Source organism: Ovis canadensis, chromosome 18 (assembly GCF_042477335.2).
Source record: "Ovis canadensis isolate MfBH-ARS-UI-01 breed Bighorn chromosome 18, ARS-UI_OviCan_v2, whole genome shotgun sequence".
Taxonomy (NCBI): domain Eukaryota; kingdom Metazoa; phylum Chordata; class Mammalia; order Artiodactyla; family Bovidae; genus Ovis; species Ovis canadensis.
In genome coordinates, this window is record NC_091262.1 from 77,832,501 (window position 1) to 77,845,261 (window position 12,761).

At 47.3% G+C, this 12,761-nt stretch overlaps 1 protein-coding gene across 14 annotated transcripts in view; it reads right to left on the bottom strand.

The window, feature by feature from the left end:
* Positions 1-2,897: 2,897 nt before the first annotated feature.
* SETD3 (SET domain containing 3, actin N3(tau)-histidine methyltransferase) overlaps positions 2,898-12,761 on the bottom strand; it is a 77,238-nt gene continuing 67,374 nt past the window's right edge. For 11 of the 14 annotated variants that reach the window (XM_069559727.1, XM_069559722.1, XM_069559718.1 and 8 more), the window contains 5 exons: positions 11,593-11,667; positions 10,489-10,655; positions 9,522-9,607; positions 6,157-6,317; positions 2,898-4,212 (listed from right to left, as the gene is read on the bottom strand). In XM_069559727.1, coding sequence (XP_069415828.1) covers positions 3,766-4,212; positions 6,157-6,317; positions 9,522-9,607; positions 10,489-10,655; positions 11,593-11,667 — 936 coding nt within the window. In that variant the 3' untranslated portion in view covers positions 2,898-3,765. The remainder of the gene's footprint in view (positions 4,213-6,156; positions 6,318-9,521; positions 9,608-10,488; positions 10,656-11,592; positions 11,668-12,761) is intronic. The other 3 variants (XR_011250333.1, XR_011250331.1, XR_011250332.1) reach the window with 1 other exon arrangement.

Below are 12,761 nucleotides of genomic sequence, written 5' to 3' on the forward strand. Positions count from 1 at the left end.
GAAGCTTCTATACCCATTACCTCACCCAGTCTTCCCTGTCCCCTCAGGAGGGAGGAAGCACAAGATACTCTAAAGGCCAAGTACAGAAACGCGCAGGGACTGTCCGCAGGGCCCAGGAGAGCAGCCTGGGACCGTGGGCCCCAGAATCTGCACTCAGGCAGCACGGACCGCCTGTACCGTGATAAGTAAAATCAAAGTGCCCCCAGCACTTAGAACACGCTCTCCTCAGCAGGCACCCCTTCCGGTCGGTGGGGATCTGCCTCCCTGACCACTGGCCAGGGTTGTGCCCAGAGTCCCATCCCTTCTCCCAGGGAGGCTCCTCAAACACCCAGGACCAGCGCCGCAGCTTCATTAAGTAACAAATTCGACAGTGCATCTGAATGTAATCTGAGTTCCTCAAATTCCATTTACACACAATCTTAAGTTTACACTATACAAGGTGCCACTGATTTAATGAAACAGTAGGGGGACCCTTAATGAGGTGACTGGTTTCTACTCTACACTGACCTGAAATTGACATTTAAATAAAAGTGAGCTCAGTTCTTCGGTCAGGTGACAGGCTATAGCCTGTTAATAAACATGTTCATTTTGCCAGATCGATAATAATGGGAACGTGGCACAATGTATCACAGAAAAAGCCTCTCACTGTAGCCATGGTTACAGCCAATGCTTTACGATCTGGGTTTTCTGAAACTCACCCCCTAAACCAACCCCTAGTAACCATGATTCCTGATTTTCTTTACAGACACTGCTATTTTAGTTCTGAACCCAAGCTGTAGGTACTTTCTCTGGGTTGTTTTTTTTTTTTAAATGTATGCATTAACCACCAAAAATATAGTCAAGTGATGATTTACAGAAAACGAATTCCCTCATTTTTAAGTGAAAGTTTGGCTTAGCACAACCCTGTATGTTGGGAACCTCGGAATATTATATTTTTAATGTCTTACCCCATCTCTCAGAAAAATTAAACACATCTTTTAGTGAGCCTATTCTAGAAACTTATTGGGGGAAATCACCCATCGATTGCCAGCTTGTGTGGAAAAACGGGGTGATTTTTCTAGGGCTGGTGAAATCTAATTGCTAACTGTTTACACAAATAACACACAGAGCTAACGAAACAGAAGCAGAAGCTGGCGTTTTTCCAATGACTAGCCTGAGCAGCCTCTTATCCAAAAGCATTAAGAAGAAAGTAAACTTTAAAATGATTTGAGAGAAAGGTCTATTTCCATGACAGATGGCAGTGAGGGTTCTTCAGTGCCAATTTAATCACTTTCCTCAGTTTTCAAATGCTTCAGCTGTGAATCCAAGTGTCTGTGCAGTAGCGCTGCCTGCCTCTCGGGCACAGGGGGCTGGTGACATGCAGTGGTCTTGCTGACCCGTCCGGGGCCCTGCCAGGGCGATTCTCCTTGACCTAGGAAATCACGTTGTCCAACACATCGTCTTCTGACATTGAAAGCGTACTATGATCACCATTTTTGTCAGAGAGTCTCCTCCACTGGAGCCTAACCTCTTTCTGGTCCAATAACCTTAACAGACCCTGGTGGAATTAGTGGACAGAGCAGTCTCCTAATTTTTAAGCAGGGACTGCTGATAATGTAGTGCTATTCTCTCATCTCCCAAGTAAATTAAGGGGCTGAGCTCTGAGCATGGGATCCCCCCACACACACTCCATTGGTGCCTGAGGACCAGGGCGTGTCCCTACCCCAGTCCAGCTCCACCTCAATTGGAATCTTCTCCAGGGAGTATTTTGAAACCATCCCATCTCATGAAGCCAGTCTGTCTGAACCGGACATGCACCTTTGAAAGGACACACTTCACGTTAGACTTGAAAGCTGTTATCCAATGAGAAACTCGTCTACAATCAGTCATGAGCATTCCTGTCTCTGGGGCTTCTGTTCCAGACAGAAAACTCCCTGAATATCACTGCGCTTTTACCTTTTGGAAGTCAGCCACGTAGGTCTCCCAGACACTTTGGTAAAGGAGTTCGGTAAAGGGCTGATGGGAGAGTTGGTGTCATAGGCAGCCTATTAGGAAGAAGTTGAAACTGTGATCGCATGAACCAACGCAGGGCGTTAACGGGTGCCGACCTCATGGAAAGATGAAGCCTGCCACGAGTGTCCAATGCGCGGGTACACTTGATGCGCCAAGCTTGGGGAGGCAGGGTGTCCTCAGTAGAGAAGGAGGCAAGCGGTTGACAGAGCTGTGTCTTCTCCAAGGAGAAACCCTGAGAACGTCCTGGAGACATCTGTGTGCAGTGATGCTACTGAGACCGTCGGGCAAAGAGTTCACTTGGCATTTTTAAAAATAAGTGATGTATTTAATAGGGCTTCGGAGACATGAAAATATCAACACGAAGTTGAGGATGACTGGCAATTAGCAACTTGAAGGCTGGTGGCTTTCTGGGGATGGACCCTACTCCACCCCCAGTCACCATCCCAAGCCTCTACCTCCCCCAACACTAAGAACCCCTTTCCAGTGTTCCTGGTGCTGCCGGGCCTCCCTGAGCTCCCCCTGCGGGCAGGGGAGGGTGCTGAACACAGGCTTCTCACCTATCTTGAGTCTCCAGGGGAAGCAAACACACCCAGCAGAGGTCAGGTTCACAACCTGCCCCATGGAGAGCAGCAGCGTTTACATAAAAGCTACCCTGGTGACTCAGAAGATAAAGAATCCGCCTGCAATGCAGGAGACCTGGGTTGGATCCCTGGGCCCAGAAGATCCCCTGGAGAAGGGAATGGCTACCCACTCCAGTATTCTTGCCTGGGAAATCCCACGGGCAGACGAGCCTGGCAGGCTACAGTCCCTGGGGTCACAAAGAGCAGGACACGACTGAGCAACTGACACTTTCACTTTCGACTCGAGGCCTGTCACACTCCAAAGAAAAGGAATAGACAAAAATATTAATCACGTTTTCCTTTTAATAAGGCTTTTTACTCAAAAGTGTAGCTTTGAAAATCTCTAGCTTGTCGTGACAACCATAGAAGCCAGGAGCGGCCTCGCCTGAACTCGGCTGTGGTGCTCTCCTCACCCGGGTGGAGGGCGAGCGCACCGCTTCACAATCAGAGACAACGCGGAAGTTTAGAAGCAGGATATGCATATCCTACTTTGATTCCAGGAGAAAGGACACGTTCTTAACACAGTAAAACAAAACACAAAGTAAACAAATCTTTAGAAATCACTAGGGGTGTGTGTGTGTGTGTCCGCGTGTTTATATCATTAGGATTATCATCAACATTTTAAACTATTAAAAATAAGGTTGCCACCTTTCCTTTTCTTTTGGTACTGGGGCTTTTTTTTTTTTTTTTAGGAAAAAAAAAAAAAAAAGAAAGGATTTCATCTTTTTTGCCCAGACTCCCAGGTTTCCTAACCTCGAGCCCGTTCTCCGCTGGGCACCCCCGGAGCGCCCTCGTCAGGCAGGAGGCGGGGCGGGCCTGCCCCCTGGCTGTGGAGAGGCAAGGCCCACAGCAGCACCGCGGACGGGGAGCTGCATTCTTTCCCAGGCAGAAAAGGTGTCTGCCTGCAGAGGGCCTGCAGAGCCTTCCGAGGCGCCTCTCCCCTCTGTGTGCTGCTTGGTCAACTGGTTGGTTTGGCCTAGAAGCAAGATGGCAATCATAATCAGAAAGGGAAGCTAGATTTTTTAAATAACTTAAAAAAATCATTTTTATATAAAGCAGCAAAAACATATTTTTCTCTCAGCAGAAAGAAAACCGTGAACAGGGAAACAGCGATGTAAACGGGCCCGTTCATAAACCTCGGCCGAAGCCGGGGCTACTGTGCAACGTCCTCGGCGCTGTCGGAAGAAGGTTCTTTGGCGTCTCCAGTCGCTCTTTTACTTTCCTCTTGAGTTAAAGTTTCCTTCTCTGACCTGGTCCCGTTGGGGATAGCGCTTTCGCCGTTGACGAGCCCGTGCTCGGCGGCCTGGGCCCTGCGGACGGCCTCGCTGAGGGTCAAGGCCTCCTGCGCGCCCGCCTCCCCCTCCAGGCTCCTCAGCACCAGCGGCAGCCTCGAGTCCGCCACGCCCTCCAGCAGCCCCGCGCCGCCCTCCTCGTACTTGGGCAGCGGCGCCTGCTCCTCCATCTGCCGCCGGTAGAACTCCCGGTTCGCGGCCGCGCTCTTGACCGCTCTCTCCAGGATCTCCTTCTCACCTAAGCGCAGCTTGACGGCCATGGTGGCACGGGCGGAAAGGTCGTGGTTTTTCAAGAAGGACTTATCTTCCTGGAAAAGAAACAGCAAACTCAACCATCTCAAGTCGCTAAACTGGTTAACTATAGCAACAGAAGGCAGATCAGTGATTGCCGGGGACGAGGGCACAAGGGAAACTGGGGGTGGGGAGGGGAGAAGGTTCCAGAACTTGATTGTGGGGGTGGCTGCATGACTGTATACTTACACCCAAGCGTACACTTTAGAAGTATGAGTTTTACTCTATGCAAATTATATCTAAATAAATGATGGTCAAACCAAAAAGAGGAGCCTAAATCACACAGTGCTTGAACACTGGATGAATGATGGGTATTTGAAGTCAAGGGACCCAGGAGGAAACTTTGAAAGCACAAATAAAAACTTACATTTACTTGTATCATATGAAATACAAATTATAAAAAAGCATTAACTAATTTAAAGATTTATCTTCTAATCAATAATGCCTCTTGACTCTCTTGGTAAGGGTAAATGTGTTAAATAAAAAAATATTAGTCAGTTAAATTTGGTTGTTGCTGTTTAGTCGCTGTCGTGTCCAGCTCTTCTGCAACCCCGCGGGCTGTAGCCCACCAGGCTCCTCTGCCCATGGGATTTCCCAGGCAAGAATCCTGGAGTGGGTTGCCATTTCCTTCTCCAAATAAGTTGAATGAAAAATGTCAAATACTCAATGATTTTGCTAAAGAATAACAGTAATTTACATTTAAGAATCTCTCATGAGAAAAGATGCTCAACATCACTCATTATCAGAGAAATGCAAATCAAAACCACAGTGAGGTACCATCTCACGCTGGTGAGAATGGCCGCTATCAAAAAGTCTACAAACAATGAATGCTGGAGAGGATGCAGAGAAAAGGGAACCCTCTTACACTGTTGGTGAGAATGCAAGCTAGTACAGCTACTATGGAGAACAGTGTGGAGATTCCTTAAAAAACTGGAAATAGAACTGCCATACAATCCAGCAATCCCACTGCTGGGCATACACACCGAGGAAACCAGAACTGAAAAAGACACGTGTATGCCAGTGTCCATCGCAGCACTGTTGACAATAGCCAGGACATGAAAGCAACCTAGATGCCCACTGGCAGACGAACGGATAAGAAAGCTGTGGTACTTATACACAATGGAGTATTACTCAGCCATTAAGAAGAAAGCATTTGAATCAGCTCTAATGAGGTGAATGAAACTGGAGCCTATTATACGAGTGAAGTAAGTCAGAAAGAAAAACACCAATACAGTATATTAACGCTGCTGCTACTGCTAAGTCACTTCAGTCGTGTTCGACTCTGTGCAACCCCACAGATGGCAGCCTACCAGGCTCCCCTGTCCCTGGGATTCTCCAGGCAAGAACACTGGAGTGGGCTGCCATTTCCTTCTCCAATTAATGAAAGTGAAAAGTGAAAGGGACGTCGCTCAGTCATGTCTGACTCTTAGCGACCCCATGGACTACAGCCTACCAGGCTCCTCCATCCATGGGATTTTCCAGGCAAGAGTACTGGAGTGGGGTGCCATTGCCTTCTCCATATTAACACATATATATGGAATTTAGAAAGATGGTAACAATGACTCTATATACAAGACAGCAGAAGAGACACAGATGTAAAGAACAGACTTTTAGACTCTGGGAGAAGGTGAGGGTGGGATGATTTGAGAGAATAGTGTGTATATTATCATACGTGAAACAGATCGCCAGTCCAGGTTCAATGCATGAGACAGGGTGCTCAGGGCTGGTGCACTGGGATGACCCTGAGCGATGGGATGGGGAGGGAGGTGGAGGGATATTCAGGATGGGGGACACATGTACACCCATGGCTGATTCATGTCAATGTGTGGCCAAAACCACTACAATATTGTAAAGTAATTAAAATAAATAAATTAATTTTTAAATAAATAAAAAAGAATCTCTCATGAAACATCTTTTAAAACATGACAAAGCACAAATCCTTGCTTGATCAACCGAATCACCTCGATGGTTGTCTTGTATGTTTTTAGAAGAAGCGAGGCTCGGTCTTCAAGAAACGCCCACAGCCTGACCTCGTTGTCCCAGCTGACAGGGTACTCAGAGTTCCCCAAGGTGAAGATTCTGTCAATGGCACTGTCTCCCAGCAAGTGTTCTTTCAGCTCCTCTACAGGAAACACAAACAGCCGTCTGTTAGGGGAAACAGCACTACTTTCATACTAACCAGGGGCCACCTCACAAAACAGCCTCCCCGCAGCATCCCCGTCCACGGTGAAGTGCTCCCTTCTTGCCGATCAGTCAGAGCAGGGTCAGAGCCTGACCTGTCTCAGGGAAGGAAAAAGCGGGAGGTCTTCTTGATTGGCATCTAGATCAAGCCTTGCTTGGCCAGCACTCCGTGTCTCATTGTTTTTAAGAGGGGTCCTGAGAGCCTTTAGATGGTTTCAGAAGATGCTTCTTAAAGACCATCTGGAGAGACACACCCCTTACTCTGAGAACACCCTTCCTGCAAACCGTGAGCCCAGTCACACCAGTTGGGTAGAAGAGACATCCAGGTGAGCAATGCAATCAGGGAAGACAACAGCACAAGAGCCCAGTGACCCTTCTAGATTGAAATCTGAATTTACCACTTCCAGTAGCTGACCTGACAAAGCTATCTGTCTCATCTTGTAACAAGTAAACCACAAAGTGAAACAAGAAAATGGACTAGAAAAATCTTAGTTGATGAAAAAAATGTGCCTATACCCCTCACTTGTCAGGCATTTAAATAGGAATTACAAATAAACACAAGTGCACATCTCAATTACCTTCAAATACATGTAAGAAGAGGAAAGAATTCAGCAACTGCTCTGAGCACTTTATCTCCTGGCACATTATCTTCAAAAGACCAAAACGTGCCGATCCTATTCACGCTCAAGAAGCATACCCGTGCTTCTTATGTAATTATGAGACAGTGTCTCTTTCAGAGCAAAATGCCCCACAGCTGTCACTATTTACAATTCAAATGGAAGAACTTCTGCTGCCAGCAAACCAAACTTTTATTAGTATTAGTGAGAATGATTCAAAGAACGCATCAATTGTCTTGACATGACAAACTGTCTCTCTATGACTACAGAGAAACTAAAGAGAATCAACGAACCTAAAATGATTCAAAAGCAGGGTTTCTTTTTTTTTTTTATAAAATAGAAGTTAATCTAATATTCAAAAACAGAAATTTATTAAGTTGCATTTGTTAGCAAAAGATCATGAAAAAATTGAGGATTTTAACATTTTGAGCCTATAGTTTTATTCTTTGTATAAAGAAGATAAACTTCTTGGGTGGAAGAAGTATCTTTTTGGAAGTCCCCAATACTAAGGTTCCTATCTTTTATTCTTCCTCAAGCTACCCGAGTTTCACCCTTTAATGAATGTTGGGAAGCCAAAGAGCTGAAGCAGAGCTTTCTCTCTGCTGCTTTTCAGTGAAATCAGTCTGACTTCATACACCTGCAGAGATGAAACCTAGGAAAGGCCATCCACCTGCCTGCGACCCTTGGAAAATGAACACAGCCTCCGGGAGCAGGCTTCTTTCCCCTCTTCCCTGACTCACAGACCCTTCCTGGATTCCTTGCACTCACAGGGCTCCTCACCAGCCCCCTTTTCCCCCCACCCCAGCCACCATGAGAGCATGGTTTGGTGGCCCCCAGCCTGGCTCCGTGTCAAAGACCCTGCAGTGCTAGGATCTCTTCCATGGACTGCAATTCCTGCAAACCAGCAGGAGCCACAAGGGGGCCCGCGGCACAGACTCTGAGTTGGCTGAGCTGGTCCCAAGTCAGGGTCACTGCCTGTAAGCTGAATGGCACGTTCCTCTCCTCATGGCACAGGAGTTTCTATGTCAGTCAAGTGGGAAGCCCTGCTTCCCTCCCACAAGGCGGCTGAGAATGAACAGCCTGTGCCACAGTCCTCTACAAATGCAGACTCTGACACGGTTAGATAATCCAAGATTATCTGTAAGTTTTCTCCCAATGCAGTAGAGAATTATTACAAGAGCCTCGCACAGAGTGGGGCTCCCAGATTCCAGGGGTCGTCATCGTCATCACTGCTCTTAGTTATAAGCTTCTTCAGGCCATGAACTGTGACATGTGACACTCAACTCTGTAACCCTACCTTATATGCAAGAAAAGCCCACAGTTAACCGTAAACTTGTGTCCACTAAACTGGAGTGATGGCTCACCACCACACACAGAAGCATAAGCTCTCACTCAAGTGACAGGGAGTCCAGAGCAGTGTGGCTGTGAATGAGGGATGTGTCTCTGGGCTCTGCAGTTGGGGTCCAAGTGGCCTCTCTGTGCTTCGGGACTCAGATTCTCCCACCTCCATCCTGATGACCAGCCAGATCCAGGCAGCACTTCTCTGGCTGCGGACATGAAGACAGGGAGCTGGGCGGCAGAGCCCAGCAGGCTCCCTCCAGGGGCTGGCATTTCTGCTCCGGCCCAGCTGCCCTCGCTCCAACGCTCGGACAGCCTCACATTTGTCTGTTCAATCAGGGGGCACTCGCTCGCTTGCTCACTCCTTCCCACCCAATCTGTTGTGCACAGGATCCAAGGTGCTTTACAACAAGAGCAAACTCACACACAATTAACAATGGAACCTCAGGACCAGGGGATTTGGAGGAGTGTATTTTCCGATGAAGAATGAAACATGACTGCAAGAGGTCACATCTCAGTACTAGAAACCCCGAATGGCTTACTTACAGAAACATACAATTGATGCTCAATACTATATATATATGAAACTCTTTTTGTGCCTGAAGTAAGAGGCTGTTGACAAGAATATTTTGCAATTTAAACAGGTTCTGTTTGCAGTGTTATGTACTCCAACTGGATGCCTGGCATTAAAAGGCCTGCTGGCAATTTTGGATCCAAACCACAGAGCTGGTTAACAGATGAAGGCCTCTGGCCCACACAGGCCCCAGCCAACCCCACAATTTCAGTGACAACTGCCCCCTCACTCGTCCAGATGAATTAGAGACATCAGACCCCTTGAGTACACTGAGGCTCTGTCGTCCCAGGTAAATAAACACATCAAAAACTTCCATCTACAAATGTAGAATCTGATACGGTTAGATAGTGCAAGATGTTATACGTTTTTTTCCTAATGCAGTAGAGAATTATTTGTTTATTACAAGTGAATATTGACAACACATCGAGGATTTAATAAAAAAACTTCCAGGATGAAACATCATTTTCTTCTTTTTCCAATATTACCGTCTTACCTCCTCCCCCAAAGTGCTTTAATTTTAAGCAGTTTTATCTTTAATCTGAATCCCTCTGCCTCACACTTCATGAATTAAAAAAAAAAAAAAGTAAAACATTTTTTTGTCCCTGAGATGATTTACCTTCGGTCATGCAGAAAACTCGGAGAAAAGCCAGCAGCTGGGCGGAGATGGGTGGCTCGGTGAAATGCAGGGCAAAGACGCTGGAGCTGACGAGAGAAGAGGCTGCATCAGTCCTGGGAGCCCACTCCTGCCCACCCGCGCCGCAGGGAGATCTCTAAGCCTGCCCTCGGGGTGGTGACCCTCAGGGAGCGCCAGGCCAGCCAGAGGCCCCCCTGCTTCTCCCCAAACTCTAAATACACAGCGTTCAGTCCTGGCAAGATGCAGCAGGGCTGGGCCAGCCCGGGAGGACAGCGGGGACCGCCACTGCCAGCGGTCGCCGGTCTAAGAGCCTTCACCTCAGGGGCACACGACACACTACAGAACCGAGCACACCCACGCTTCCTAACAAGAGGTTAACGATAATTTACGCTGAGGTCACATATTAGTCATTAATCAAATATTGACAAGTTCAATAAAAAAAAAGGTCTAGATAATCCATTTTCATTAAGAATGGTTCCTCCATTCCCTGGAGAACCAATAAATCATAATTCTTGTCTTTATCATTTTGCACCTCAAATGCAAGAAAATCTTAAAAAATTTAACCAGAAATTCTTAAAATCAAAATGAGGATTGTGACTTCATTACAGAAACTAATGGTGGCAAAGAATTAAATGAAACAAATTGATCCAGGTCATTAACCTTTTCAAGGTGAAAGGCATTAATGACATGGAGGCACTGATTTAACTGAAGGATTTCAGGCCACATACCCTGGAACTGACTGTGGATGCTTTCAACGACACGACTATGTTGATCTGAAAACGCTGGTAAATCACCATATATCTAACGGTTTACATTCGCAGTATAATAGGGATAAAGGGATTAAGACAAACTACAGCGGAGGAGTTGCATTAACTCGCCAATTAAACACTCTGCAACTGGAAGTATTTCAAGGACCACAGGAGAGAGCTGACAGGCTGTGTCTACGTACGTTGGGATGCCAGCGCGAGCCAGGACCTCAGCCTTCATGGCGTAGAGCCGGTCACTTTTACTCACTCCAAGCTTTATTTTCACTCTGTCGTGTGAATTATTGTCAAAGAAAAAACCACTGTGGATCACAAACTCTGCATTTGACCGAGTGCCATAAAAAATGTAAATCTGAGATGCAGTAAAGAAAAAATAAAGGGATATAAAAGAAACTTAACATCCATTCTCAGTACAAAGCAGGGCAAAGGGTCAGTTCTCATACATTTACCGGGACTTTACACTAAGAGGACGGACAGCCCTGAAGGAACCACACCCTATTCTGAAGGCCCGGTGCAGCCGGGTCGGGCCTGCCGGGTGAGGAGCGCGCCCCTCCCCAGGCCTCCCAGCACACAGAGGAGCCAGACCCTGTCCCGGCCTCTCTCATAACCCCGCCCTGCCCAGGCACAGCGCTACTGCCCCTTTACAACTGCACGCGACAGTTCACCATGCTCTCCCCTCCTCTGACCACCAGAGTGTCTGGCGGAAACCCGTTTTTAGAGGCTGCGGCAATTCTGCGCGCAGCAGAGGGGTGATGAACTTTCCTCCGACACTTGGTTAGACTGACACTTTTCACTCTGTCTCCGCGAGAATGTCAGTGGCCTGTGTCAGTTCCTGCTCATGGCTGACAGAGTACAGGTGTTCTTACCTGCGTATCTGCAAGCGGACTGAGAGGCTGAGCCCCGCCCACCCTCACCCCAATTATTACTGAAAACAGATTCAAGAGAAAGTATAAGAAGACAGCTCTTGTGGGTCCCGATTCCCTTATGGTTTTGCCACTTAAATACACAGCCTCCGTATAAAGAAGGTTCTAATCCACAGAGAAAGATATGAAAACAACGCAGTTTATATAATGGAAAAAATCTGTCCTACTGTTGTAACACACAGTTGATTTTCAGTGGACAGTGTTACACACAGCTGTGCACATCTTTCTCCCTGGCGGGCCCAAAGGTCCCATGCAGAGCATGATGTGTTTATCCTGGCTTTGGGTCGTACCTAGAACATACTCCTTAAACAAGCCTTAAACACAAATCTCACACAGTGTGAGCTGAGGGTCTCGGGCGGAACCCACCTGCTCTCCGGCCCGGAAGTCCTGCAGGGCCACACACTCACAGCGGTCGTCCTCCAGGTTGTAGCCGGTGGTGATCTGAACATGGGAGGGAGCGGGATAGGATAGCGTGAGTGCTCTGGCTCAGAAGGGCCTTTTTTTTTTCCCAGCCATTAGAGGATACGAAACACCCAAAGCCACTTAAAAGGGTGCATTCAGCCCTGCTTCATCAAACTGAGCAGAGTTATTTTCATTAATTCTGTTCACACCAGACATCCTCTTGGAAGACTCCAAACCTGCTATGAGGGACATACCCTTCGGAAAATGTACACATTATCCCTTGCTGGTCTCAACCAAATACAATTATTCATTACATAGTTACCACCTTTGAGCCCATCCACCCCCAACCCCACAACACAGGACAAATGCTCCCCAAGGATGAAGCAGGATCCTAGAATTGTGAAAGTGAAGTCATTCAGTCATGTTCAACTCTTTGCAACCCCACGGACTGTAGCCCACCACACTCCTCCGTCCATGGGATTTTCCAGGCAAGGATATGGAGTGGGTTGCCATTTCCTTTTCCAGGGCATCTTCCCGACCCAGGGATCAAATCCGGGTCTCCAGCATTGCAGGCACAGGCTTTACCGTCTGAGCCGCCAGGGAAGCCTGGAATGGACTTGCAAATGGCATCTCTTCCTCCTATCTGGCCACTAAGAACCCAACGCGAGTCTTCTGTTGGATCAAGAATCAGGGGAAAGAAAAATCCTGTTTCCAAATTATATACATGTTTTACTGTAAAACTAGACAAATTCAAACTTTCAGACAAGCAAAAGAAAAACGGAACAAGTTAGGTGCATCCTATCCACTTTCTTCATGCTGAAAGCTATACTGTGAGTTTCTAAACCCCCCAGTCACTGACTACACAGAAAACCTACATCTCTCATCACTCCTGTCCTGGGGGCGGGGGTGGGGGAGGCAACATTGTAGGCCCGGCACTTACACCCCCACTTTATTCCCAAAGGCCTCACCTTCCAGGTCACCCTTTGAATTCCATCTGTCCAGTCATCCCCCTGCTTGTTCGTGCCTGGCTTATCATGTGCAAAACCCTCCCAACTGGTCTCAAATTCCTGCACCATCCCTCCTGCATCCCTGGGGATATATACATTGTTGACGTCTTGTTTACAACCTTTCAG